We start from the raw sequence: 27,186 nt of genomic DNA on the forward strand, positions 1-27,186 counted from the left end.
AGATCCTCTAACATAGATCAGCTCTGCTACATGTTGTTAGATAAGTGCAGCTGCTGTCATGTCCTGATGTTTCTCTGGCTCAGCAGCTTCTCCATCAGAGGTTCACATGGAGCTGATCCAGTATCTCCAGTAACTGTGTTCTGTGCCTCACTGGTTCATCCTTCTGTCTGTGTGACGTCAGTCAGATGTTGAAGTTAAACTCTGTAATCTTCACTGTGTCACAGAGTTCAGTGAGTCCCGTTATTCACAGTATCAATCAGATCATCAGAGAACAGCTGATCAGCAATCAGTGGCGCCAACAGCGCCTCCTGTGGTGAGAGGATGCAATAATGCAATGTAGCATTTTTCCACTGAACACTTGCAGTCATGGAAACTGTCTGTTGGATCTGTGTGACGTTGCTTTCTTGGTTAGAGTTCCTCACAAATGTCCAGATGATTCTTCTAATGAGGCGTCGACCATGTTTTCAGTTCTTTGGAAGAAAACGTCGCCCTTTGCCATCCTTACTTTTCTTTGACTTCTTCAAATGCAGCTGAACTCCAGCTGGTATTTTCTTGGACTTTGCAGCTGTTTCTGGTCATCAGTTCATTCCTGCAAACCTCTGAAGCTGAACAACAATGATGCTGCATTGCTGGCTGATCCCAAAAGGTTGATTCTGTTCATCTGGACGTTTTCAGAAACGTTTGCTCACTGATCAGGTGACTTCTTCAGTCTCAGCTGACTGCAGCTTTACAAGCTTACAAACAGCACATTTGCACAATGACTGAAAGCAGCAGCACCTGATATATATGATACTAATATAATACATATACATATATAATCCATACTAATGATGAAGGAACTGAGCTCACAGTCCATTGTTCATTCAGTGAACTACTCAGTTTATTTTGGGCCTCAGAAATGCTCACTCTGTTTGTACATCACTGTCAGCAATAGACTCATTCTGCTGTGTGGACAGGAACACATGTGACATCACTTCCTGTTTGTTTGTGACTGAAGAGGAAGAAGTTTACAAGGAATCATTTAGAAGAGTTTCAAACATCAACTGATTGAATCCATGAATCTGAAAACGTGTTTGTGAGTGAAAGAGACAGACATGTACAGACTGAACTATCTGTTCAACAGTCAGAGTGTTTCTGTAACAGGAGACACTCTTTACACTCCACTCAGCACAGGGACACTGAGCCACCACGAGACCAGACTCTAAACCCAGGATAAAGAGTTTGAGTGAATGTGGTGTTGAAGGTGTGGAGGTGGATCAGAGTGTCAGAGGAGACTCTGTAGAAGGACAGAGTGCCAGCAGGACAGTCCACATACACTGCTGCTCTGTTAGAGACAGAGGAGGAGGAGGAGGAGATGGATGTTAGTCTGTTATTGTGCCTGACAGACTGAGGACCACGATCAGAGCAGATCAGACTCCAGGACTGATCATTGTTTCCAAACCAACAGTCATCACTGCCTCCTTTCCTTCTGATGCTTCTGTAACTCACTGATATATTAACCCCTCCTCTCCACTCGACCTCCCAGTAACAGCGACCAGTCACACCATTTCTACACAGCAGCTGATGAACATCAAATCTGTCTGGATGATCAGGATATGACTGAACCTCCTTCACACATGTCACCTTCCTGTTGTTGTCAGACAGTTGGAGCTTTGTGTGCACTGTGTTTGTGTCGATTGTGAGTTGACAGGAATCTGATGGAGAGAACAAACACAATCCAGCTGCAGTTATTGATCCATCATCTGTTCATTGATTGACACTTTGATGATGACTCCTGACATGATGAAGATGGTTGAATGTGTGCTGCTTTGTTTTCATGAATCCCATTAAAAACACACTTACACTTCCTCAGACCTGGTCTCAACCATCGGACTCCAGCAGGCTCCACCCTGAAAGGAGGAAGGGGGTCAGAGCAGCACAGTCAGCATGCACACATGGACATTACATGGCTCTCACACACACACTGTTACACACTGAGCTCAAAGCTCGGCTCCACTGTTTTATTCAAAGAAATCTACATTTATTTATCAGCACATTTAAAAACAGGTTGAGCCAAAGTGCTGCACAGAGTAGAGAGAAAATAGGAAACATACACAGTAATGACTATAAAGACTGGTCAGGATTGAAAGCTACAGAGTACAAATGTGTTTCCAACCGGCTTTTAAAAATGTCCAGTGTTGGTGACGACCTGATGTGAAGGGCGACTGTTCCAGAGTTTGGCTGCAGCCATCGATAAAGCTCACCTCTGTTTTTACGTCTAGTTCTGGTCAGAAGCTGCTTATCTGCAGACCTGAGGGCTCCACTTGGATTATTTTGTTAAAGAGAGATAAGATGGAGCCAATCCATTCACAGATTTAAAGACAACCAGATCTGGAAGTGGATTCTACCACGTACTGGTGACCAGTGGAAGAAGCTGGTGATGGGTTGTCTAGCACAGACCCACCGCTGGAACCAGACAATTGATGAGGGAGAGAACTGTGACAGCGCCGTTCCTTCACTTGACCTCAGTCGCTCTCGTCTGCTCCCTCGTAACACTGCTTTTTATTGAGCTTACATGTGATAGGTTTTGTATTGTTGATTGTCATTTATGCTTAGAAACATTTACTCATATATGCTTAGAAGTGTATAATCATTTGTAGATTGAAAGAATGTTTCATCTTAAAGGAGGTCTGTATTAACTCTGTGTAGAAGGAAGTGCATTCATTCCTCTAGAGTATCCTTGGTATAAATCACATACTCCCTAGGAGAGTTTATCTTTGATTTATGGTATAGCAAACACACGTATATCTGTTTAAGTATAAGAGCCTTTTGTTTAGATAAATCTGCTAGACTTCTAGGCGCCAGCCTTGGGGAGTTTTCACAGGGTCACATCTTGACCTCACACAGATCCCACACACACACACACACACACACACACACACACACACACACACACACACACACATACACACACACACACACACACACACACACACACACACCCACATTCACAGGCAAGGTACTCTTTGTGTGAATGTAGACGTCATATGTTAATGAACTTATGCATATTCATGTAACCTCAATAAAAGAACAGTGGTACGGGAGAACGGACGAGAGCAACCGGGTCAGGCGAGGGAACGGCGCCTCTTCGGTTTTCTCTCGTGCACGAGTAACATGAAGAGCTTGCCTACTTCGTGTCTTGCTTTGCGGTATAATTATATTGTCTTCAACGTTCCAGCGGATAGGTACAAGCTACAAACCTATCATTAATTGGTCCTTCGATGCCGGATCCCTGGAATCGCATTCACCGAGGGGAGAAGGGACACGCTGAAAGACTGACGTCAGCCAGGAAGTTCCTGTGGATTCGCTGTCTGTCTTTTCTCCTCGATGAATGGCGATCGGCGGGATTCGAGGCGGATATTACACGCTAAGCAACACCGAGTAAGTTTAGAGTCCAACTCTATAACTGTACGTCTTCGCCGCTCAGTGGGGTGTTGTCCGTGGCCGCTCAGTAGGGCTAAAATTCGCCGTCTAAGTGGTACGATGTACAAAGCCGCTTAGTGGGGTTTTTTTGTACAGAAGCATTAAGTCGCAGAGTTGCGCAGTTCGAACTTTTTTGGTTCTCCGCTGCTTTGTGGGGTGTTGAGAGGTTCCGCGGGGTCCAGATTGTGCTGGACAGTAGGCCTATTTTGTGTTATTGTCATTTTCGTCGTCGTTTCGTTGTTGTTGTTATGTGTGAGTGTGTGCGGAGCAGAACGCGTGGTGTGTGACGTCAGCAGCTGTTGTTGTTATCATGGTTTCCTAAGCAGCCAGGAGTGTGTGGAAAAGGCCATCCCGCATCAGCAGCTATGCTCTGGTGGGTGGCTTTCCCTCCACCCCTTGCTGACACAAAATGTTAACTCTTTAGCTTGCCCTGATCAACAACAGCCTGTGTGTCAGACCATAGACGTAATTGAGGTGGATAGTTGTTAAAAGTAACCTACATTAAGCTTGTGGTTGCTCAAATTCAGTACAATGACATGTGAGGTGAAGTGATATAGGCAAATATTTAAACTAATGAAGTGCATAGAGGCACTTGACCTGTGTGAAAGACTGTCGTCTTATTATGAGCCATTGATGAGATATACAGCACGCCTGTGAAAACAACTAATATGCTGAACCCTGTATGAAACATCTAGAAGTACATGATGGAGAAGCTGAATTGAATGTGAAAGTGTAAGACTTTGCCGCTGTGGGCAGAGCACGCAACTACTGTGTGATGTTGCGTTGCAGTTTTTTTCCGAGCTGATGAGCAAGCTACACATTATTAGATCAAGAGCTGTCTGAGAACTACTCAAAGAGAGGGAAACAGAGCTATGAGTGTGCAGCGTTTCCATGAGCAGTTTTTCTGCACCTTGACTCGTGTGTGTGTAGCATCAGCATCATGTTTTTGTTTATTTGTTTTGTTAGGTTGAAAATAATTAAATAAACGTGTGATCATGCCTATGGATCACCATGGCACATATCTCCAGCCATATGATTTATTTATGCAGATGACAAAGTGAGTGTGAATGTGTTTGACATCAAAGTGTTTCTGTGCGCTTTGTAAAAATAATTGTTTTTGATTGTGAGAGCGGTGATACTGCAGATCACCAGCTATTTAAAAAAATAAAATAATAATAATACAAACAAAAAAGAGTGAAAAAGAGACAAAATTTACATTGTAGATGAAAAATAATCATAGGAAAAAAGGTTTTGTGTTGATCAACCAAGAACAACTACAATCTTATTTTCTGCTTTTAAGAAAGGACGGTTCACAAAAACAGAGAGAGAGAGAGAGAGAGAGAGAGAGAGAGAGAGAGAGATGTGTGTTGATTAAGCAGTGAGGATAATAATGAAAGTCTCTCAGTCTGTCGTTTACAGGTGGGGAACGGACCTGGATCAATTCTCCACGGGCAGCAGTCGGAAGAAAATTATAGGTTGAAATCATTAGAAAAAATAGAAAACACCCAGCCAGAATTTTTTGGCTGAATTGTTTTGCAGCTTCCCGTCCTCATCCCGAACAAGCAAGCTCCAAGGAAACTAATCTCTCCCTGAAGACACCGAGTGCAGTTTCAGAAGCACGAGCATGAACATCAACAGTGGACAGGAGTCCAAGAGACAATACCAGAGTCCTGAGCAGAGAGGTCCAGCAGCACTGTGGGCAAACGGCATCAGAAAGAGAAGAACCACCATCTAGATTGGATGGATGGAGATGCGTTTCCAGCCAGCTGCAACCTCACTGTGTGTGAAGGACGTTTGAGAAGACTGTCTGAGTTTGACATTTGCCATGTTTGGAGTGAGATGGCAATAAAATAGACAGTGGGACAAAGAGAGACACGGGACAAAGCTGAAAAAGCTGACTGCCATTGGACTGAAAAGTGGGAGAGAAGGAAAGGAGCAGAGGAGGACTGAGGCTGCTGTTTTAGTGTGGGCAATCAAATTAGGTTAAGGAATTCGGGGAGACAAGCGACTGCCTGGAAGTGGAGGATTGACACAGTGTCCAGACCACCACAAAAGGGGGAGGAAGACAAGCACTGAGGTATGCAAGTGTACTGTTAGAAAAAATGGAAAGTGACACGACACATACAGATAATATGCACCAGAGATAAAAAAAAATCATACACAAAGTGTTACACTTTAAGAGAGGGCATTTGTAGAAGGGGTTAACAACACACAGTGTGGTTGCCGATGGTAACCTGCAAGCATTTGGGGTTTAGCTGTGCCTGACTATGACAGAGTTTTTCATTTAGATGTTTCTGAAACAAAATTTGGAGTGAACGGAGTTTTGTTTCAGAAAAAAGGGGGGAAGGTACATGAAAGGATACATAAAAACAGAACATGCATTAACCCTACTAATACAAACACAAAATAACTCATGAAGATTAGACAACATTTTAAGTGTGTGAGTCTGTTTATCATCTTGTCCAAGTCACCTCGTGTGATGTAAAGACCAGTGAAACTCATAGCACATTACATGCTCTGCTGGATATACAGCTCCACAGACATGCATTAGACCTGCCTAATAACACAAACACCCATGCAATGAAAATTAGCTTGTTATCTTTCATCAGTGTAAAATAGTGTCAATTTAGCAGACACTTGTTATCAAATACTGAATTTATCCTAAAGAAAAAAAAATTGACTCTCTAGGTTGCAGGACAACAATTTAACTTTTGTGGGAAAAAAGATCCTGGTTTGACCAATCAGTGATCAGACAATAAATTTAATGTTAAAATGGTAAATTGGGAGAAGCTTCCTGCTTGATTGATGCAGCAAGTGATTTACTGTATGAGGGAAATTGTCTTTTGTGATAATATTTTGAACATGCATTTCTGTTGTCCTGTCAACTTAGTGGGTTAATAGCTGATATACAAATTAGTTGATCGGTTTTAGATTAATGAAAGGTGACTGAATTCTAGCACGAGTGAATGAGATGTGTTGGAGCTTGTTGTGTGTTGAGTAGAGACTCTAAAACACTGAGTTTCCTGTTTTGATGTGCGAGTGAATCTTGTATTTAGATACACAACTCTGAATACGTCAGAACAAACTTTTTTTGTGAAGTGCATGACAGCATGTCACATGTTTTATGATGAAGGAAAAAGGAAAGTTGAATAAAATAGATCTGTGGCCTAAATGAGTGAAGAGCACAGACCTGGTGATTAAACTCATAGCTAATATGACATTAGGGTTATGTTGTGTTTTGTGCAGCTGATGGTTGATTTGGAGTTAATCTAGCTGATGATTTTTCTTCTGTTGTGAAGTCGAGCCTGCCGATTAGTATGATGGTATAATAAACCATGCTAATGGTATGATTTACCCTCCTGAGATGAGGAGTTTGTGTCATGACTCAACAAGGCCTTTTTATTTTGATACTTTTACAGAGCACTGAGAGTTTGGTTTGATAATCTCTGTTATTTTTCATTTTTATCTTTTGAACAGGCACTGATTTTGTTTGTCTATTTCTTTTCTTTAAGCAGATCTGCACGTCAGAAATTAAAAGTGCTATACGACCTGTCGAGAACGCCGTTACAAGTGCATTTTCTCCACATTAAAATGGGTTCTGGAGAAAGCCACTTATTGGGACAATATTAAATGAAAGTCCCGGCCTAAAAAGGATCCAGCGATGTAATCCAAACTAAAGTTCTTCTTTTTCTTTTTTGAAATGACGTCATTTTGCTGAGAGTGGAAACTAAATGCGGCAATCGATTCCACTATCAGCAAAGAAAGAAAGAATGAATGTATGAATGCGTGAGTGAAAGGAAAGAAAGCTGACTGACTGGTAAAAGAAACTGTGAGAAATTGTATACATCTGCGCAGCGCTAACATTTGCATTTTCTTTTCTACAGCATTACAGTTCTTCATGTGGTTTGATCACATGATTTATACCAGGACAACTGGTTGATGTTTTTCCTACTACAGGATTTTTGGGTTTATGTGTGAGGAAAACTGTGTTTACAGGTTATGAGTGGTGATGCTGTTACATTGTGTTTTTGGGAAAATGTGACGGTTACTTTGATGATATGAATAACATATTTTCCACAACAATGGATGGTTGATTTTATGGTGTTTTTATGGCACCTCTGGAACCTGTTGACCTGTGTCTGACCTCCGTCTGACCACAGTCAGTGTGTATTGCTAATGTTTGTTTCTTTGAGAATACTGTGGAGGATTCAGCTGAAACGGACAAGTGGCATGAGTAAAACAAATAAGAGATTACGGTGTTTATGGAAAAGTTGAATATGGGCTCTTAGCTGGCCACTTTGAACCCATAGTAATATATAAGTGGAGTGACTTTGCTTAAGGGCAGTCACTGATTACATTAATGTTAACTGAGTACATGGGATGATCCATGTCTGGGGCAAATTATGGTAACAATAGTGATTTAATGATTTGAGAAAACCTGCACATGACACTTGTCTTGCCCGTGCTGAATGCTTATTACTCTTTTGAAATAATTGTTTATACGTGTGAAGTTTGATTTTATTTCCAGATCTTGTGTATGCAGGCTCCTGGTGGAGCCAGTTTTTAAGACAGGGATCCAGGTTTGGTGAGTTGACGCATGGTTGTCCATGCGTCAAGAGGTGGGGTCCAGAATTAACATTAAACAATGTTTACTATTATTGTTGCAGTGATTTGTGTGATTAGCTGTTTATTTACAAGTATTAAATCTATGCAAGTGGTGCATCCATGTTTAGATGAGGCTTGATGGCCTATAAGTGAAGTTCACTGAACTAAAGAATGTGGTTTGATGATTGTTGACATGCTCTCCAAATAGAAGTTTTTCTGAAATACAGGTGCAGCAGTGAGAAGCGAGAAACATTCCAGGCATAGCCCAGGCAGTGGTTGAGGTCAAAGGTCAAGCTGGTTGGGGCCCATCATGAAATCAGCTGAACCAGGAGGAAGGCAGAGAAGCTGAGTGTTTTGAGACAGATCCAGCAGGCCCAAAATCAGGACTATCCATGACGAGAAGGAGTGCCTGAGAGGATCGTCCACAGGATGGGAGCTGAGGCCAGGAGAGACTTCAGGAGGATCAGAGATCATCTTCAGCACAGCAGACATGACACAGAGAGCTGTGCTACTGAGCTTCCAGGAGATTTTAAATAAAATGAAAGATTCAATATTGACGCTGAGGAAGACAACTAAGGTGTACGACGTGCTCTGCCTTAAACCTTCAGCAGCGTTGGAACATGAACACTCGAGGGATGAGGGGAGCGTGCCAAGCTCCATCGACAGCGCAGAAGGAGTTCGAGGATGACATCATGATTCTGTGAAAGCACAGGAACCAGAAGCTATGGTGGAGATGACAGCAGTTTCCTATGTGCATACGATGACACTCTGAAGGCTGCTGGGATCATAACAGCAGTAAGACAACGGAACCCTGCACCCTTTCCACAGAAGTGTTTTTCTGCAGAGCGTGGACAATGAAGGAGTCATAAATATCCCCCTCGCAGGATGAAGGCCTGAAGTGAGGTAATGGGAGGCCATAAAACTAGAGTGCTGAGAGGTCTGCAGCTTTGTAAATAGCTGAGACCCATGTTGACAAACAACAAAACCAACTGGTATGTTTGAATGTTTATTCTACATACATTTGGACTCTGGTCCTATGGACAATGAAACAACTGGAAGAGACATTCATGACGCCCTGCAGAACTCAAACCACTCTGCAGAGAGACATGTGATGTGCACACCCGGAGGAAGCATTACCAAGCTGAGATGTTTTTGAAAATGTTACCTTCTTATTTTCACTATTAAATTAACAATTTCTTTCGTTGCTCATAAGATGCAGTTTGCCATGAGATGAGCTCAATGAATGGGATAACTGCTAATACATTTGTTAAACTGTGTACTTTTTCAGTAATTTAGGGTGATTTGACATATGCTGAATATAACAATGTTTGCATTGAAACTGTCAGACATGAGGTATTCATAACTGGGAACTTTTCTAGCATAAAGGTCAAAAGGGGGGAATGATAGGTTTTGTATTGTTGATTGTCATTTATGCTTAGAAACATTTACTCATATATGCTTAGAAGTGTATAATCATTTGTAGATTGAAAGAATGTTTCATCTTAAAGGAGGTCTGTATTTTTTTTTTTTTTTTTTTTTTTCTTGGAAGTGACATCAGAAACAGCAGCATGTGACATCACGTGATGGCGGAGCTTCAGTTAATCCTTTGTCATCCTTTTTTTTTTTTTTTTTTTTTTTTTTAGGACAGGGGGAAAGAATGAAAGAAAGAGGGGGAGAGAAAGAAAGAAAACCAAAGGGGAGAAGAGACGGTGAGAAGGGGGGGAAGAGAGAAAAAAAAACAAACAAAAAAAAAAACAAAAAAAAAACAAACTCCTGGGTCACCTGTATGGAGAGAAAGAAAAACAAAAAAACAGGGGAGACAGCAAACAACAAAGAGCAACATAATAATAGAAAAAAAAAAAAAAAGCACCATCACAATAAACTAGCTAGTCATAGATATCAATAGTTACTAAATAATAAACGATATTGTGCAGCACGCAAGATAGACAGCGCACAGTGTGCTTTGAGGCAGCAGCCAAGATAGCTGTGAATACCCATGTGTACACCTGTGTGCATACCTGTGTGGATCAGCATGCTTGCATTCCAAAGGTTCCTTCATGTAATGATCTGCTAGAGAGTGTGGGGAGCCACAGTCCTGTCCTTTATGGTATCAAGCAGGTATGGAGGAGATCAAAACTCCAGACATCCAGAGGCCCCCAGAACACAAGAGACCAAGGAAGACCCACAGAGGGGCAGCCGCGCCACTGTCCCAGTAAGAGCTAAGGAGAGTCCCAGATGAGGGCTCATTCAGCAGCCGTGGAGCAGAAGCCAGGGGGAGTTGCAGTGACGCGCCCGTGAGCTCCGCCGGCAGCCAGCTGTGCCTGAGTGACCGAGCCCCAGGCCGAGAGGCCGGGGGCACCCCACCTCCGAAGTGGCCCGAGCGAGCCCCAATAAGCGGCCGCCAAGGAGTGAGCCGGTGTGTACCCGGACGCCCACCCCCAGATACAAAGAACCACCAACGCACCGATACCTGAGGGAGTCCGCCACCGGCAGGGGAAGTGGTGGTGGGTGGAGATAGGCCTCCAAACCTTGGAGGGCCCGAGATGTCCCCAGAGAGGTGGCGTCTGATACCCAACCTGACATATAGACACAGACATACAGGCACACACAGACACAAACATCCATTCCCACCCTCATGCTCTCATATGTACTTCACACTCAACCGACGTGGAGAAAGACATAAAGGGACGCTGTATACACGATCACACTCCCCAAGCGTACTCTACTAACCGGGTCTAGGTACCCTTGCCCCTGGAGGGGGGAACTGCACCCAGACCCAGGTGGTGTTACCCTTTTCCCTGCGGTGGGGAGAGGCAGACCGCCCCGACTCCGCAGCAGCAGGGAGGCCCCAGACCGCAGTCGGACGGCCCACTCCTCCTAGCCCCCCCGCTCCAGTAGGCCGCAGAGAATGGGGGTGAGAGAAGACTCCAAACCTCCCTCCACCCGCTCATTGTAGTGTTGATGCATGTGTGTTCTAAGGTGCAATTAAAACCCAGGAGGGCATAGGAGGTCTGTATTAACTCTGTGTAGAAGGAAGTGCATTCATTCCTCTAGAAGAGTATCCTTGGTATAAATCACATACTCCCTAGGAGAGTTTATCTTTGATTTATGGTATAGCAAACACACGTATATCTGTTTAAGTATAAGAGCCTTTTGTTTAGATAAATCTGCTGGACTTCTAGGCGCCAGCCTTGGGGAGTTTTCACAGGGTCACATCTTGACCTCACACACACACACACACACACACACACACACACACACACACACACACACACACACACACACACACACACACACACACACACACACACATTCTCACAGGCAAGGTACTCTTTGTGTGTATGTAGACGTCATATGTTAATGAACTTATGCATATTCATGTAACCTCAATAAAAGAACAGTGGTACGGGAGAACGGACGAGAGCAACCGGGTCAGGCGAGGGAACGGCGCCTCTTCGGTTTTCTCCCGTGCACGAGTAACATGAAGAGCTTGCCTACTTCGTGTCTTGCTTTGCGGTGTAATTATATTGTCTTCAACGTTCCAGCAGATAGGTACAAGCTACAAACCTATCAACATGAATATGCACAAGTTCATTAACATATGTCGTCTTACACAGGTATGAACAAAGAGTACCAGTGTGTGTGTGTGTGTGTGTGTGTGTGTGTGTGTGTGTGTGTGTGTTCCAGATGTGACCCTGTGACCCCAAAGCTGGTGCTAAGAGTCCAGCGGTCCCCCTAACAAAGGGCTCTTATACTTAACCAGACACAGAGTAGGTGTCCTCCTACACCAGGGGTCTCAAACTCGTGGCCCGCGGGCCAATTGCGGCCCGCAGGACGATAGTTTTTGGCCCCACCTTAATATGAAAATGTAATGTTAGTTTGATAATGTATGACACTTTACAGTGTTGTGGGCGGAGCTGAATTAACCCACCAATCAGGGTGGGATATGGATCTCAGGGGACACCAGCCGGGCTTGATGCAAGCAGGGAAACATTTCTCAATGAGTCAAAGTTCCAGCAGCGTTGCCCTGGAGTGTTTCTTTCTTTCCTGTGCCTGGCTGGCTTCCTCCTTTCTATTGGGCAAACGCCGACATTCGCCCCAGCGCGCTGCGTTCACAACACTTCAAAAAAAGTTGTTTTTTTAAGTTGCTGCCCAGCGGGACATTATACGTATATAGATTTATACACACGTCAGTGGGATTTAAAGTTATTTTTCCACAGAGAGAGATCTCATATTAACTCTCACAGTGATGCGTAGGCGGCGGGATAAAAGAAAAGTCATGAACTCAATGCAGCCCAATTTAGTCTGCAGTCACATAGCGACACCTGTTCATCGGCAACAACAGTCCCCGGTAACCCAGACTAATTATAGGGTCGCACCGTAATTTGTGGCTCGATGTTTTTATTTGCATCACTCCATTTGCATTGCAGCAAACATGAACAGTACATATAATGTAAAAGCAGTCAAAACAACTAACATCAGAAACAGCTGATGTTATTTGTTATATGTCACGGTGTCATTTCCGCTTCTTTCTCCTGTAACAACAGCCCGGCGCCGTGAGCAGTCGCCTTTTTTGCGCTCGATATGGGGCGATCGTGGCTCAAGAGTTGGGGGTTCGCCTTGTAATCGGAAGGTTGCCGGTTCGAGCTTCGGCTTGGACAGTCTCGGTCGTTGTGTCCTTGGGCAAGACACTTCACCCGTTGCCTACTGGTGGTGGTCGGAGGGCCCGGTGGCGCGAGTGTCCGGCAGCCTCGCCTCTGTCAGTGCGCCCCAGGGTGGCTGTGGCTACATTGTAGCTTGCCATCACCAGTGTGTGAATGTGTGTGTGAATGGGTGGATGACAGGTTGTGTAAAGCGCTTTGGGGTCCTTAGGGACTAGAAAAGCGCTATACAAATACAGGCCATTTACCATTTATTTACCATCGATATCCCTGCACTTTCTACCATCTGCAAACGCCACGGTGTTCGTGTCGTCATGAAAGACATGAACATCGAGCGTAAAAACAAAGGAGACTGCTACCGGCTTTTTATCTGCCGATCGCCGTGCTACGGTTGCAAGAAAAAGAAGCAGAAATGACGTTCTCTACGCGTTGAGACGTTCCACGTCCGTCGGCTAAACGCTTGATTGAAACTTCAATGCGACAGTGACACCAAGTAGAATTATAAATGTCACATAGCCCCAAACATGTCTTTTTCAAAGCCTGCGGTGAAGAGAAAGGTTGGTGATGAGCACCGACAATTTCAGGAAAGTGGGAAATGCAATATTTCTTTGTTGAGCACAGGGGCACCCCGACCTGTCTTATTTGCACAGAGAAAGTTGCGCTGCACAAGGAATACAATTTGAAACGTCATTACACAACTTGACATGCTGAGGTGGATGCAAAATACCAGGGAGACGAGAGAGCGAACTGGGTTGCCAGTCTTAAAACAGATCTACTGAGGCAGCAAGATTTCTCCAAGAAAGCAACCAAAGAGAATAATGCAGCAGTCGGAGCCACGTGGTTAGTGAGATGATTGCTAAAGCAGGGAAGCCATTCACAGAAGGTGGATTTGTCTAAAAGTGCATATTGCAGGCTGCAAATATAGTCTGTCCGGGAAAGAAAGGTCAGTTTAGCAACATCAGCCTTTCTGCCAACACCGCAGCAGATCGCATTTCTGACCTGTCAAGTGACATTTATGACCAACTGTGTGAGAAAGCCAAATGTTTCAGTGTATACTCAGTCGCTCTTGATGAGACCACAGACATCACCGACACTGCCCAGCTCCCAATGTATGTCCGTGGTGTTGATGACAGTTTTGAAGTGATGGAGGAGCTGCTCACAGTAATTCCAATGCATGGCCAGACCACCGCTCAGCAGATATTTACAAGCTGTGTGATGCCATTGAGAATGTTGGTTTGCCATGGAAGAGGTTTGTTGGAATAACAACAGATGGAGCGCCATCAATGACAGGGAGGGAAAATGGACTGGTGGCACAAAACAAACTGGAAGAGGAAGGCGTGGAGGAGGCCATTGCTCTGCACTGCATCATCCATCAGCAGGTCCTTTGCAGCAAATGCCTGAAGTTTGACAATGTGATGTCTATTGTTGTGAAATGCATCAACCAAATCAGATCCAGGGGCTTAAAGCACTGAAGGTTCTGTGCTTTTTTAGAGGAAATGGAGTCAGAATATGGGGATGTGCTCGACTTCACTGAGGTACGTTGGCTCAGCAGGGGAAATGTATTAAAGAGACTTTTTGAGTTGAGAGCAGAAGTGAAGCCTTAATGGAGAAGGATGGAGTTAGTGTTCCTGTGCTAACTGCTAACTGCTAACTCGGCTATGCAAGAGGAAACGCTGCCAGGTCTCTAGCAGCAAGGAGTAGGCAAGAGAAGCCATGTTCAGAAGAACAGTTCATTTTCTACAGTGTTCCATTCATGTTCAGAAGAAGATTATAGAACTGTTAATACGGACATTTCAATCTAAATACAGCAGATATAGAAGACTGAAAAAAACACATAAGTTCACTGACTAAAAATATCTTATTATTATTTTATTTATGTATTACAGATTGATTTATTTTCTTATTAATTCTAATTTGTTTATTTATTTTTTATATTTTGTGTTGAAAAATAAAAATAAAGAGATTTGAGAAGATTGGAATTTCTTAACCATGCCTTTCTTGTGGAAAACCTAATGCGGCCCAGCCTCACCCAGACTCTGCCTGCAGCGGCCCCCAGCTAAATTGAGTTTGAGGCCCCTGTCCTACACCATAAATCAGTAAGAGAGGGTACGACCTCTCTCATGGCCCCAAGTGGTGTGTGCATGCCAGAGCACTCTGGAAGGCACACAGAGTCTTTACAGACTACTCAGGATCAAACCTCTATCATCATGCAATCGATTATAAAACTAAGCATATATGAGTAAATATTTCTAAGCATAAATGACAATCAACAATATAAACCTTACAGCTGGTTTTAATAACAGAATTTATTTGTTTCCCAAATGAGAAAGAGCTATCGAGAAACACTCCTAAATCTTTAGTTCTGAACTTTTCCAGTGGGCCAAGGTCAACATTATCTGCTAATGCTAAATAGGCTGCCGTTATTAACTAATGCTAATTTGATGTGAATTAGCATTATGCACTAATGCTAACCCTTTTTAACAATGTGAGTAGCTAATGCTAACACTATTTCCCTTAACTTTATAACAATGTGAACGACTAATGCTAACACTCTTTTTCCTAGCATTACAACATCTGAGCTGCTAATGCTAAGTAGGCTGCCATTAGCACCTACGTCTAATTTAAGGCAAATACGCATTAGAACCTAATGCTCATATCGTTTTCCTTTGCTTTATAGCAATGTGAGCAGCTACTGCTAAATAGCATTAGCTAATGACAGCAGTCTAATTTAATGCAAGTTAGCATCATTTGCATTATAACGATGTGAGGAGTTAATGCTAAGTATGCTGGCATTAGTGGCTAATTCTAATTAGGGGTGAATAATTATTACAAGCTAATGCTAATAACGTTTTCTCTTCCCTTTTAACAATGTGAGCAGCTAGTGCTAGGTAGGCTGAAGCTAGCAGCTAATGCTAAAGCTAAAGATAATTTGATGTGAATTAGCATTACATTAGTGCGGAGTTAATGCTAACTAGACTGCCATTAGCAGGTAATGTTAATTTTAGGTGAATAGGAGTTGGCAGCTAATGCTAATACTATATTTTCTTGCTTTAACCCTTTAAAACTGGTCAGAGTGGGCACACTCTGTTTTGCGCAACTATTTTTAAATCCCGGTAGCACTGTAACCACGTGAGCTAGCGCAATAATTTTTTTTGCATATGAAACCTGAGGAGTTGTACTTACATCTTATGCCATCAGCTTGTCCTAGGTTACAGTTTCCTTCCACATATGCTTAGGACTCATATTGCACTGCTGGAAATAGTTTATTTTGATGCATATGCTGTTATTTTGCAAAGTTGCAGTATAATATTCATTGTTGTTTTTCCTGCAGTATATAAAAATTGGTGTATTTCAAAAATAAAACTATGAAGGCACTCAAAATAAATTTCCTGTGGTGGGAAACTATTTTGTGCAACTTTTTTGTATTTACAGTTTTGAGGGATAAGCCTCTTAAATTTCTCTAACTAGAAATATATGTTAGAAAAACAAAAACGATTTTCTATTTTTTTGTAGTTTATTGCACTTTTTTGCAATTTATGTAATTACTATGCACTTAATACATACATATTATTAAAATTTAGACTGTAATGGTTGTATTGATGTATAGCAACTTGAAATGCTCCCAAAAATGGCTCTACAGCATGTAAAAATATAATATAAGCTCTGGCGGACTTGGTTCTATGGTAGGTCTTAAAGGGTTAAATCAATATCAGTAGCTAATCCGATTGTTCAGTCTGACGTCAGGTGAAGCCATTTTTATGCATTTAAGAGCTGTGTTGAATTCAACATTACAAACTGAACATTAGAACTATCCTTTTCTCCAGGATTTTCCTGATTTAACATTTCAATATGATTCATTTTTGTTCTCTACACCTGCCGTCATCACTTCAATTATTTCCACTGTGGATTTGATCATATTGTTTGCCCAGCATCTCTACATTTTCCCATCCATACTACCTGGAGCTCATTAACACTATTAAGACTGGAAACTGCTGTTTAAGCCTGATGGTGACACTTTCTGGTGAAGAAGTGAATTGCAGTAACAGGACTGGCTGGCTTATGATACACTGGACATTTCCAGCGCTTTGTTTTCTCTGCTCACAGACAACACAGATACACGCATGTATATACAGCCCACGTCCAGCTCTGCATGCACTCCTTCTGCTCCATTTCTATAGAGAATAAACAACGTAACACAATCATTCTCCATTGTTTTCAACTCAACCAGCTGCATTTAATGAAGGAGTTTGAATTTACTTTACAACAACTGCTGTTGTTTCCTGTCTGCATTCATGTTCTTAACTGTACTCCACACATTCTGAACTGGTGTAGTTCTTCCTAAAGTACTGCAGTATTCCTGCCAGTACATCCTTTTAGTTTTCCTAACTGTTTCCTCTGATGCTCGTTGCTATTCTTTCCTCAATGCAAATTCATGCTAAGCTCCTTAGTATCCATCCCAGTTTCTAAACCTGTAATAATTGCTTTAATGTGTCTTTGGCCTAATTATGAGTCTGTCCACATGTTTGTAGTTCCCCACTTGCTTTGGTTTCTTAGCTCTGATTCTCTGAAATTTATCCTTGAAATCATTTACTGGCATCTCTCCCTCTCACTCCCACTATCCCCAGAACACCAGAGTATTCATCTCCTGGCCTCTTTACATTTTCTCCAATCATCCCTGTTTCTAGAGTCTCGCCCCATCTGCAGGCAGTCCAAAAGAAACTGCCTCTGCCATTTTCTTCTTCTTAATCTTTGATTTTTCTCTTCACTTTCTCCATTGGGTCTTCTTAGACACACTTTCCAGAAAGCAGCAACATTTTTTGTGCCCCATTTTTCAAATTGTGCATCTTACTTCAGCTTAATGTAAATGGTAAATGGCCTGTATTTATATAGCGCTTTACTAGTCCCTAAGGACCCCAAAGCGCTTTACATATCCAGTCATCCACCCATTCACACACACATTCACACACTGGTGATGGCAAGCTACATTGTAGCCACAGCCACCCTGGGGCGCACTGACAGAGGCGAGGCTGCCGGACACTCGCGCCACCGGGCCCTCCGACCACCACCAGTAGGCAACGGGTGAAGTGTCTTGCCCAAGGACACAACGACCGAGACTGTCCAAGCCGGGGCTCGAACCGGCAACCTTCCGATTACAAGGCGAACTCCCAACTCTTGAGCCACGATCGCCCGTATGTGTGTTTCCTGTTTTGTTTTTACACAGGTCATGTAAAAGAAATCCTACCAGAGGCTCGACAAAGCTGAACTGAAAGACAGCACGGGCAATAAATCAGAGCAGCACAGAACTTAAGCACACATATATAAGGTGATTTAACAAATCATGTCTGTTGTAAATGAGTAAGCCATTTATCGACCTGACTCAGGTTTTAAATCATCATCAGAAAAGACTGAATCCTGACCTGAGAATCCCAAGTGTACACTTTGGACTTTCCACTGCAGAAAATAGAAGCTTCAGTCCTGAATCCTGCAGGTTGTTGTTACCCAGGTCCAGCTCTGTCAGACGGGAGGACTGGGAGCTCAGGACTGAGGACAGAGCTTCACAGCTTCTGTCTGACAGGTTACAGCCACTCAGTCTGAAGAAAGGATGACAAGAAGACATGAAACACTTGTGTTAAAGTATATTCATGGTGCCTTGAGGAGCTACTACATTTACAATATTTCAACACTGTTTCAGGACATGCTGGAATCCTTATTGCCTCATGTTACAAAAGACAAATGTGGCAGTTTACTGTGACTTGCATGGATTCATTAAAAAAACAAAACATACACACAATGTTAATTTTTTCCAAATTAAATTGATTAAATGATGTTAATTGATGAAAAAAAAAATCGATATCGCTTGATCTGACCTCAGCGTTTCCAGTTTGCAGTATTGACTCTTTATCCCAGCAGACAGAAGCTTCAGTCCTGAATCCTGCAGGTTGTTGTTACCCAGGTCCAGCTCTGTCAGACGGGAGGTCCGGGAGCTCAGGACTGAGGACAGAGCTTCACAGCTTCTGTCTGACAGGTTACAGCCACTCAGTCTGAAATCAAGCGGGAAGGGAGACAAGATCAACCAAACAAATCAGAGCTTTATTGCTTTTTTGTTGTTTTTAAGCAGAAATCAGTGAGGTGCTGGTAGATTCTGTTCTTTTGGTTTATTACCCAATAACACACACATACACTAATATTTGTGACTTTTGTAATAGTAGCATTTACAATGCAAAGCAACAGCGATCACAGATTGAAGGGGCCTGAATAAAACTACAATGCAGTGATTTTTAAGATGACCCGTTCTTCCAATTTCCAACAACAGATTTCTCCAACCTTACAGTTAAAAATAATTCTTTATCTCATACTGAATCTTGGTGCACCTCCCCCAGTTTATTAAAATGAAGAGGTACTGAAGTTGCTGTAAGTGATGTGTGATGCCACTGATTTCCTTCCTGATCCAATACAAAGTAAAATTCAGGCTGGTATCTGCGATACTGATGAAAACTATTCCTTCAGAATCAATACAAGACATAAGAAAATATGTTTTGTATAACATAAAAAGCCTGAATTTTAAAATATTCAGTTAATAATCAAAAACAGATGTGACTGAAAATAATAAAACTGAGAAACATTTCATGGCCATTGCTACAGGCCATTCGATCCTTTTACAACCATTGCAAGAGCTTGGTTGGCATAGCCGGCAATAAGTTGGATAGTAATAAGTCCGGTGGGTGATGGGCTCCACCAGGGCTGCCCTTTGTCACCGATTCTGTTCATAAATTTTATGTTTAAAGGCTGTATCAAAAGTTCATTCAAGTTACAATATTGTGGTCAAAAGTTCTCCTTTTTTCTTTTATACTATACAACTACGCTGGCTCATGGTTTTAGGACACGGATCTGTCATGGAAGAAATCTATGACCACTTTTAATCAACATTTTAAAAATAAACATGATCACAGATTTACTCACAGAGCCTTGTTGGAGGCTTTGACCACTGGCAGCAGCCTCAGAAGAGCCTCCTCAGAAGCAGAGTATTTCTTCAGGTCAAACACATCCAGATCTTCTTCTGATGACAGTAAGATGAAGGTCAGAGCTGAGCACTGAGCAGGAGACAGTTTACCTGTGGCGAGACTTCCTGAAGTCCTGTATTGTTGGATCTCCTCCACTAGAGAACGATCATTCAGTTCATTCAGACAGTGGATCAGATTGATGCTTTTCTCTGCAGACAGATTCTCACTGAGCTCCATCTTGATGTAGTGGACTGTTTTCTGATTGGTCTGTGAGTTACTTCCTGTCTGTGTCATCAGGGCTCGTAAGAGAGTCTGACTGGTCTGCAGGGAAAGACCCAGGAGGAAGCGGAGGAACAAGTCCAGGTGTCCATTTGGACTCTGTAAGGCCTTATCCACAGCACTCTGGTAGAAGGGTTTCTCTGAATATTCTGTTGTTTCAGACTTCTTGGAGGTTGTTTGTTGTTCTTCCAGCAGATTGAGTCCAGAGTTGCTGAAGGTCAGATGGACATGAAGAGCAGCCAGAAACTCCTGAACACTCAGATGGATGAAGCAGAACACCTTGTCCTGGTACAGTCCTCTCTCCTCTTTAAAGATCTGTGTGAACACTCCTGAGTACACTGAGGCTGCTTTGATATCGATGCCACACTCTGTCAGGTCTGATTCATAGAAGATCAGGTTTCCTTTCTGCAGCTGATCAAAAGCCAGTTTTCCCAGAGACTCAATCATCTTCCTGCTCTCTGGACTCCAGTGTGGATCTGTCTCAGCTCCTCCATCATACTTGACCTTCTTCACTTTGGCCTGAACCACCAGGAAGTGGATGTACATCTCAGTCAGGGTGTTGGGCAGCTGTCCTCCCTCTCTGGTTTCCAGCACATCCTCCAGAACTGTAGCAGTGATCCAGCAGAAGACTGGGATGTGGCACATGATGTGGAGGCTTCGTGATGTCTTGATGTGGGAGATGATCCTGCTGGCCTGCTCCTCATCTCTGAATCTCTTCCTGAAGTACTCCTCCTTCTGTGGGTCAGTGAACCCTCTGACCTCTGTCACCATGCCAACACAGTCAGGAGGGATCTCATTGGCTGCTGCAGGTCGTGTGGTTATCCAGAGGCGAGCAGAGGGAAGCAGTTTCCCCCTGATGAGGTTTATCAGCAGCACATCCACTGAGGTGGACTTTCTAGGGTCAGTTAGGATTGTAGTTTTGTGGAAGTCCAGAGGAAGTCGACACTCATCCAGACCATCAAAGATGAACACAACCTGGAAGTCTTCAAAGCTGCAGATTCCTGCTTCTTTGGTTTCAGTAAAGAAGTGATGAACAAGTCCCACCAAGCTGAACTTTTCCTCTTTCAGCACATTCAGCTCTCTGAAAGTGAATGGAAATATGAACTGGATGTCCTGGTTGGCTTTGCCTTCAGCCCAGTCCAGGCTGTATTTCTGTGTTAAGACTGTTTTCCCAATGCCAGCCACTCCTTTTGTCAGCACTGTTCTGATTGGTTCGTCTCTTCCAGGTGAGGCTTTAAAGATGTCTTCTTGTTTGATTGTTGTTTCTGGTCTGTCTGGTTTCCTGGATGCTGTTTCAATCTGTCTGACCTCATGTTCATCATTGACCTCTGCAGTCCCTCCCTCTGTGATGTAGAGCTCTGTGTAGATCTGATTCAGGAGGGTTGGGTTTCCTGCTTTAGCGATGCCCTCAAACACACACTGGAACTTCTTCTTCAGGGTGGATTTAAGGTTACGCTGACAATGTCCACTGTGAGTTCCTTTAGAAACAAAGAAAAATATATATATTGAATTTAAGTACTTATCAAGGGTACATGACCATTTCTTTCCTGCCCAAATTAAGTGCTTGTGAAGAATCAGGTCAAGTTCTTGCAACATTATGAAATTTTAGTTTTTCCATTAGCTGATATATTTACAGATATCTTCTTACTGCTCAGTAGATGATCAGCCTGCTTATTCAGCTTCATTCTCTTCAGGATGTTTGCTGTGATCTTCACAAATGACTCCTTGCTTGAATTATTATAGTTGAACTTTTTCATTTGTTTTGAATCGAGTTTAGGCTCACACTTTTGATATGACTCTAGAAAAACAAACAAAAACATAATAACAGATCCATCACAGTATTATTAAGCTGTTGCATGGTTTGTTTTTTGTGTGTCTGTCTTTTTTTTCAGCATCATGTGTAACTGAAGCCTTTTTTGTATTTATTAATAATTCACCATCACATGATAAAGTAATGTTTTTCTGTATATTTAAACAGTTTGTAGACATCAAAGCCCTGTTTATTTTTGATTTTAGCAAAACATCCTCTGAGGCAAGAATAAATCAACTAATTAGCAAAAACAAAAGAAAAAAAGAAAACATGTTTGACATAAATTACATTAATATATAATTACAAATTATATCCCCAAATTACAACAACTGCCACTTGAAGGAACTTTATATTGTTAGATAAAAAAAAAACTATAAAAACAACAAGAAGAATTAAGATTTATCATTATACCAGTATATACAAGTCAGGAGTACTTATGCACTAAGGGTTGACCGGGGATGATAAAGTGGATGATAAATAGGTAAATGTAATCATCAACAGTCAAAAATAAAAACCAAACTAGACAAAAAGTCGGTAGTAGGTAGACAGAAGTTAAAATAAATTAACTAATATAGGAAGTATGAGACAGTGGGATCGCTTAAAGCTTAATGAAGATTACATTTAATTTAAAACTCAAAACTGAAACTAAAACAATAAACCATCAAAACAAGTACCTAGAAGTGCAAAACCACAACCACATTGTTTTGGTTTTGATTGAATTGACCGCTGCCTTTGAAACAGTAGCCCACAATATTCTAATATCTTGATTAAATGTCCTAGTGGGCATTAGTGGCACTGAACTTAAATGCTTTAGGTATTATCTGGCAGAGAGAACTTTCTCTGTGAACCTTCTTAGTTCTGATTTTTCTGCTGCTTGTTGGACATGTGGCCTACCAGGGTGTTAATTTTAGGGCCATCACTATTTTTTCCCCCCTTTCTTTACATTTTAAATGGACTGATTGATATATACTGCTTCTCTACTCTCCCAGAACACTCACAGCAACAAAACAGAGTGATAATGTTTGGGCCTAGTGGCCCATATGAGTCCTTTTTTGTTGCTTTGGGAAGATACCGATTCACAAGGTCCCGAATCGATTCGATCCACGACTCGATTTAATTCGATTCATTTCGATTCGATTCGATTCGAATTGAATCTGGGAAATTTTGACAGTCAGAAATCAGTACATTTGCATATTTTTGTATCTATAAAAAGGAAGCTGACACACGCAAGACTTTATCAAAGGTGTGAGCATCACAACAGATGCCTTTGTGTCAAAGTAGCTGAAGATAAAACACAGAAAAACATGAAGGTGATTTTCCAGGACTGGGATTTTATATTCTGCAGTACATCAAAAACAAAAGAAAACCATTAATCAACATATGAACCTCTGATGTTACAGCGGTTTTATTAGAGACACGGCTGAGCGTTTTGCATAATTTTAAAAAGTTTAAATTTGTTCAGTATTGAATGGCAGAAATTAGGTTTTCTTTTCGGAAGAATGTAAAAGGAAAAAAAAACAGCAGCAGACAGGCTGTAAACAACGGTAGACTTGTGCGTAACAAGCAAGCGAATAATGCAGAAAACAGATTTTTAGATGGGAAACTGTTCTTGAAGTACAGAGAGAGAGAGAGCTGTGCATGAAGTAAAAGTAAAAGTCAGAGGGAATTCATGATGATTGATTGATTGATTGATTGATTGATTGATTGATTGATTGATTGATTGGTAATTTAGTTCAACATGTGAACAATATACAGGTACATTTAGAAATGAAAATAAGAGAGAAAAAAATACTATACAAAATACATACAAAAAAACGTTCTGATTAATTTACATGTTGAAAGGGAGTGGGAAGAAGTAAACACTTATTTAATCCCACCCCTTTGCCATAAATTATCAGTTAATATTTAGTCAGCTTCCTTACTGATATAATGATGTTTATGTTGCTGCTGGTTCGGTCAGTATTGTTTGGAGAGAGATCAAACTAACAGCTTTAGAATCAGCACCAAAAGGGCGTGAACACAAAGCGTGGACCCGCCGACACACCAGAATCAGCGAGCTGTCGGCTTTCAGCCCCGACTGTGTCCGTGCCGTCAGGTCAGAAAGGCGACATCTCACTGATTCTGATCCGCGCTGTATGTTTACGTCTTTGTGCAGAATCCGTGTTCCTGCTCTCATTTACTGTCTTAGCTGTTTGGTGGTTGTTGAAATTTTGTGAGGTTTCACCTGAGATTCTGGCGTTTCGGGCAAAATAAATTTAGATTAAAAAAATCGATTCAGGATTTTAATGAATCGATTTCACGTTATCCAAGCCAGAATCGATTTTAATCGATAAATCGATTATAAAAACCCAGCCCTAATTATTACCAACCTTGGGTTTAATTTGGACAGTGATTTTAAACTGGAAAGTAAATTATAATTGTTGTCTAGTTTTTCAAAGTATAGCGTTTTTTATTTTAGGCAACTGACAGCAGTGAAATGTTTTCTTTCAAATTCAACATTTTTATTTCTCACACACACAACCATACACACAATTCAACATGTGGTTTCTAGGCAGCACCTTGAAACAGTGATCCATACTTTTATTTCATCCCATCTGGACTACTGTGATTGACTTTATGTGGGAGTCAGTCATTACTCTCACATGCTCAGCTGGTTCAAAACACCGCTGCATGAAGAACCTATAAAAGAGAGCATGTTACCCCTGTCTTAGCCTCGCTCCACTGGCAGCCTGTATATTTTAGAGTTCATTTTTAAATTGTTGTGTTTAGTTTTACATTTTTCACAGTCTTGCCCTGCCTTACCTTCTTCATGCCTACACACCTCATCAGTCAGCTGACCAGCTCACTCAGATAGCCTTCTCTATCATTGTTCATAAGTTATGGACTAACTTGCCGTTACATGTTAGAGAGCCCCCTTCACTGTCTACTTCAAAAACACATCTTAAAACCCATTTTATTATTTTTGACCCAGTGAGACTCGGTCTGTTTTAGTTATTTGACCTTTTTTATTGTTTTTTTTATATCACATGTATTGTTATTATTTAGTATCAATGTACAGCACTTTGTGTCACCTATGGCTGTTTTAAAGTGTATTATAATTAAAGATAGTAGGTAGGTAACTGCTGTTATACTTATGGGCAACTGTTCATTAACTGGGGCTCAGAGCTTAGTTACACTGCAGAGCTGAGGATACAGAGATACCACATGGAAACAACCTGAGTTCCTATTGGTCAGTGCAGGCTTCATGTGTTTCTACCTTACCAATGGCTCCTGAGACAAACTAAGGAATTATTACCTTGTGATAAACAGGATGAAGATGCCTGGGCTGAGGGTTTCCCTGTTGGAGTAAAGTGCACCATGAATAAGGAACTGTTTGTTTAACAATGAAGACCTGCATGGCTTCAAAATACTCTAAATATAATCTCCAAAAGTTGATTCTGTTCATCTGGACGTAGTGTTTTCTGGGAGAAACGTGTCGTCACTCACCCAAGTGACTTCTTCAGTCTCAGCTGACTGCAGGTTTCAATCTTATAAACAGTACATTTGGATATTGACTGAAACCAGCCCACTGAAGGAACAATGGGCTGGGAGGGCAGTGTCTTCATCGTAATTAAGCAAATTCTCATGACCACTGATCAACAACCACTGATCAATAACCACTGATCAATGGCCACGAGTCCCATTCACAGAGAGTTGGGGAATGGCTGCAATCACAGCATGTAAGATGGTGACAGATGTACGAAATGTTTCTCCCACTGAAAACGCTACATTCAGATGAAAAACAAATCAACTTTTGGAGATTTACTTACCTGCATGATTGAGCATGCATCAAGATGTCTAAATATAATATTTGTACTCAACCAAATTTATTAGAGAAAAGACACACAATTGAAAGTTCAGACTAAAACAGCCTCAGTTTTCCATCCATAAACTGTGACAGTGTTGTCCTGATACTGCACTGAGTCATGTCTTTTTTCTCTGACTGACCTTCATTCATCTTCTTTAAAATCAACTCTGCCACCTCCATTACATGGCGAGTAGTGTATGTCTCCACCATAAGATCCACTGTTCTATGACGTCCATCCTTCCTTGCGTTCTCCAGTCGGCTCTTTTTGATGGTTTTGAAATCACCTCCGGGTCCTTTTTCCAGGTACCAGTGGAAGAGTTTCAGCTCCTCTTCTCCCAAATCTTCCAGCATGTTCAGCAACTGCTCCTCAACAGATTTTTCCATCTTTCAACTGTAAAACATGAGAGAGAACATGAATCTCATCACATGTCCAATGTATTTACTTATTTAGAATATTTAGAGTTTGAGCAGTTTGAGTTCAGGTTTTGTTCTCAGAGCTTTTATTGAGCCCTAATGTCTCCTTTTTACCTCTTGAGCCCCAGCGCCCCCAGTACAAAGGGGGTGAACTGCCGTTTAACCCTCCAGCTCTCAGGTCTTTAATGCTAATATGGACACGTATCCACAAAAAGCTCAGAATTCACCCAAAGAATTCACATCAGCTCACACACACTTTCTACCTTCACCTGCAGAGGAAACACAAATCATTCATGTGCACATCAGCTGAAATCCTCCTTTTTATCATGTGTGCTGTCCAAATATCAGCTGCTTCTTTCCTGCTTCATCTCAGTGTCAGCTGAATGCAGTCAGACAGCAGTGTGAGGCAGAGGAAGCTGCCATCAGCTGCTCTGCTATCAGTCCACTAGATGTAAACTACTAGAGTAAAGTTTTTAAATAATTCTGTGTCACTAAATAAAGTTTTTAGGGGAAGACATGGATGTGTAAACTTCAAATATCTGCTTTAAAACATATTTTGAAAACGTATATTTGCTCTGGCAGGAAACATGAAACCAGGTAACCACCCACTAAGCAGGAAATATTAATTACAGTGACAGTAAAGGAGGTAAAGGGCTGTGAAGTCATCACGTACGCTGCGTCCTCTGTGGGCTCTGAGTGAACTCACAAAGTACAAACTACAAGTACACAAACACGAACGTAGCTCAGAGTGGCGGACACACTCGGCCTCGGTCCAGCTGTGAGTCCGTTACCGTGAACTATGGAGCGGCAGATTTGTGCTGAACTAAGCTGCACACAGCTGATGTTAGCCAGGAAACATTACACACTGACTTTAATGGAGAGACCGGAAATACAAACACACACAGTTTGTTGTGTGAAGGAATCAAACACGAGCTGAACAAACAGTAAAGTTCCTAAAGACAAACTGTTAAAGGAGGAAACAAAGCAAACTTACAGTTTCTTCACACACCAACAACAAGCTCCACTCCACGACGTTCAGGAAGTGAAAGTAAAAAAACCACAAAAAAACACAAAAAACTAGAAAATAAACGATCACGTTTTGAGTTG

At 41.9% G+C, this 27,186-nt stretch overlaps 1 protein-coding gene and 1 long non-coding RNA gene across 6 annotated transcripts in view; one reads left to right on the plus strand and one right to left on the minus strand.

Moving 5' to 3' along the window:
- Positions 1 to 27,186, plus strand: part of LOC146672644 (uncharacterized) — a 216,399-nt gene that overhangs the window by 142,207 nt on the left and 47,006 nt on the right. The gene's annotated exons all lie outside the window — the stretch shown is intronic.
- LOC146672647 (protein NLRC3-like) lies at positions 386 to 27,112 on the minus strand. 4 transcript variants are annotated; one of them, XM_085387906.1, is made up of 9 exons: positions 27,074 to 27,112; positions 25,806 to 26,056; positions 25,114 to 25,155; positions 21,657 to 21,806; positions 19,689 to 21,486; positions 18,596 to 18,769; positions 18,146 to 18,319; positions 1,843 to 1,889; positions 386 to 1,694 (listed from the first exon to the last, which is right to left on the minus strand). In XM_085387906.1, exons 2-9 carry the CDS (start codon positions 26,047 to 26,049, stop codon positions 1,165 to 1,167), a joined length of 3,159 nt encoding a protein of 1,052 aa, XP_085244032.1. In that variant the 5' UTR covers positions 26,050 to 26,056; positions 27,074 to 27,112; the 3' UTR covers positions 386 to 1,164. The 4 variants fall into 4 exon arrangements, with proteins under 4 accessions (XP_085244032.1, XP_085244038.1, XP_085244046.1 ...); XM_085387912.1 differs by lacking the exons at positions 386 to 1,694; positions 1,843 to 1,889; positions 18,146 to 18,319; positions 18,596 to 18,769 and having other exon boundaries at positions 19,685 to 21,486; XM_085387920.1 differs by lacking the exons at positions 386 to 1,694; positions 1,843 to 1,889; positions 18,146 to 18,319; positions 18,596 to 18,769; positions 21,657 to 21,806 and having other exon boundaries at positions 19,685 to 21,486.

The sequence above is a fragment of the Rhamphochromis longiceps genome, linkage group LG3 (assembly GCF_057381845.1).
Source record: "Rhamphochromis longiceps isolate RC_006_pf linkage group LG3, R_longiceps_female_GT1.1, whole genome shotgun sequence".
In the NCBI taxonomy this organism is placed as follows: Eukaryota; Metazoa; Chordata; class Actinopteri; order Cichliformes; family Cichlidae; genus Rhamphochromis; species Rhamphochromis longiceps.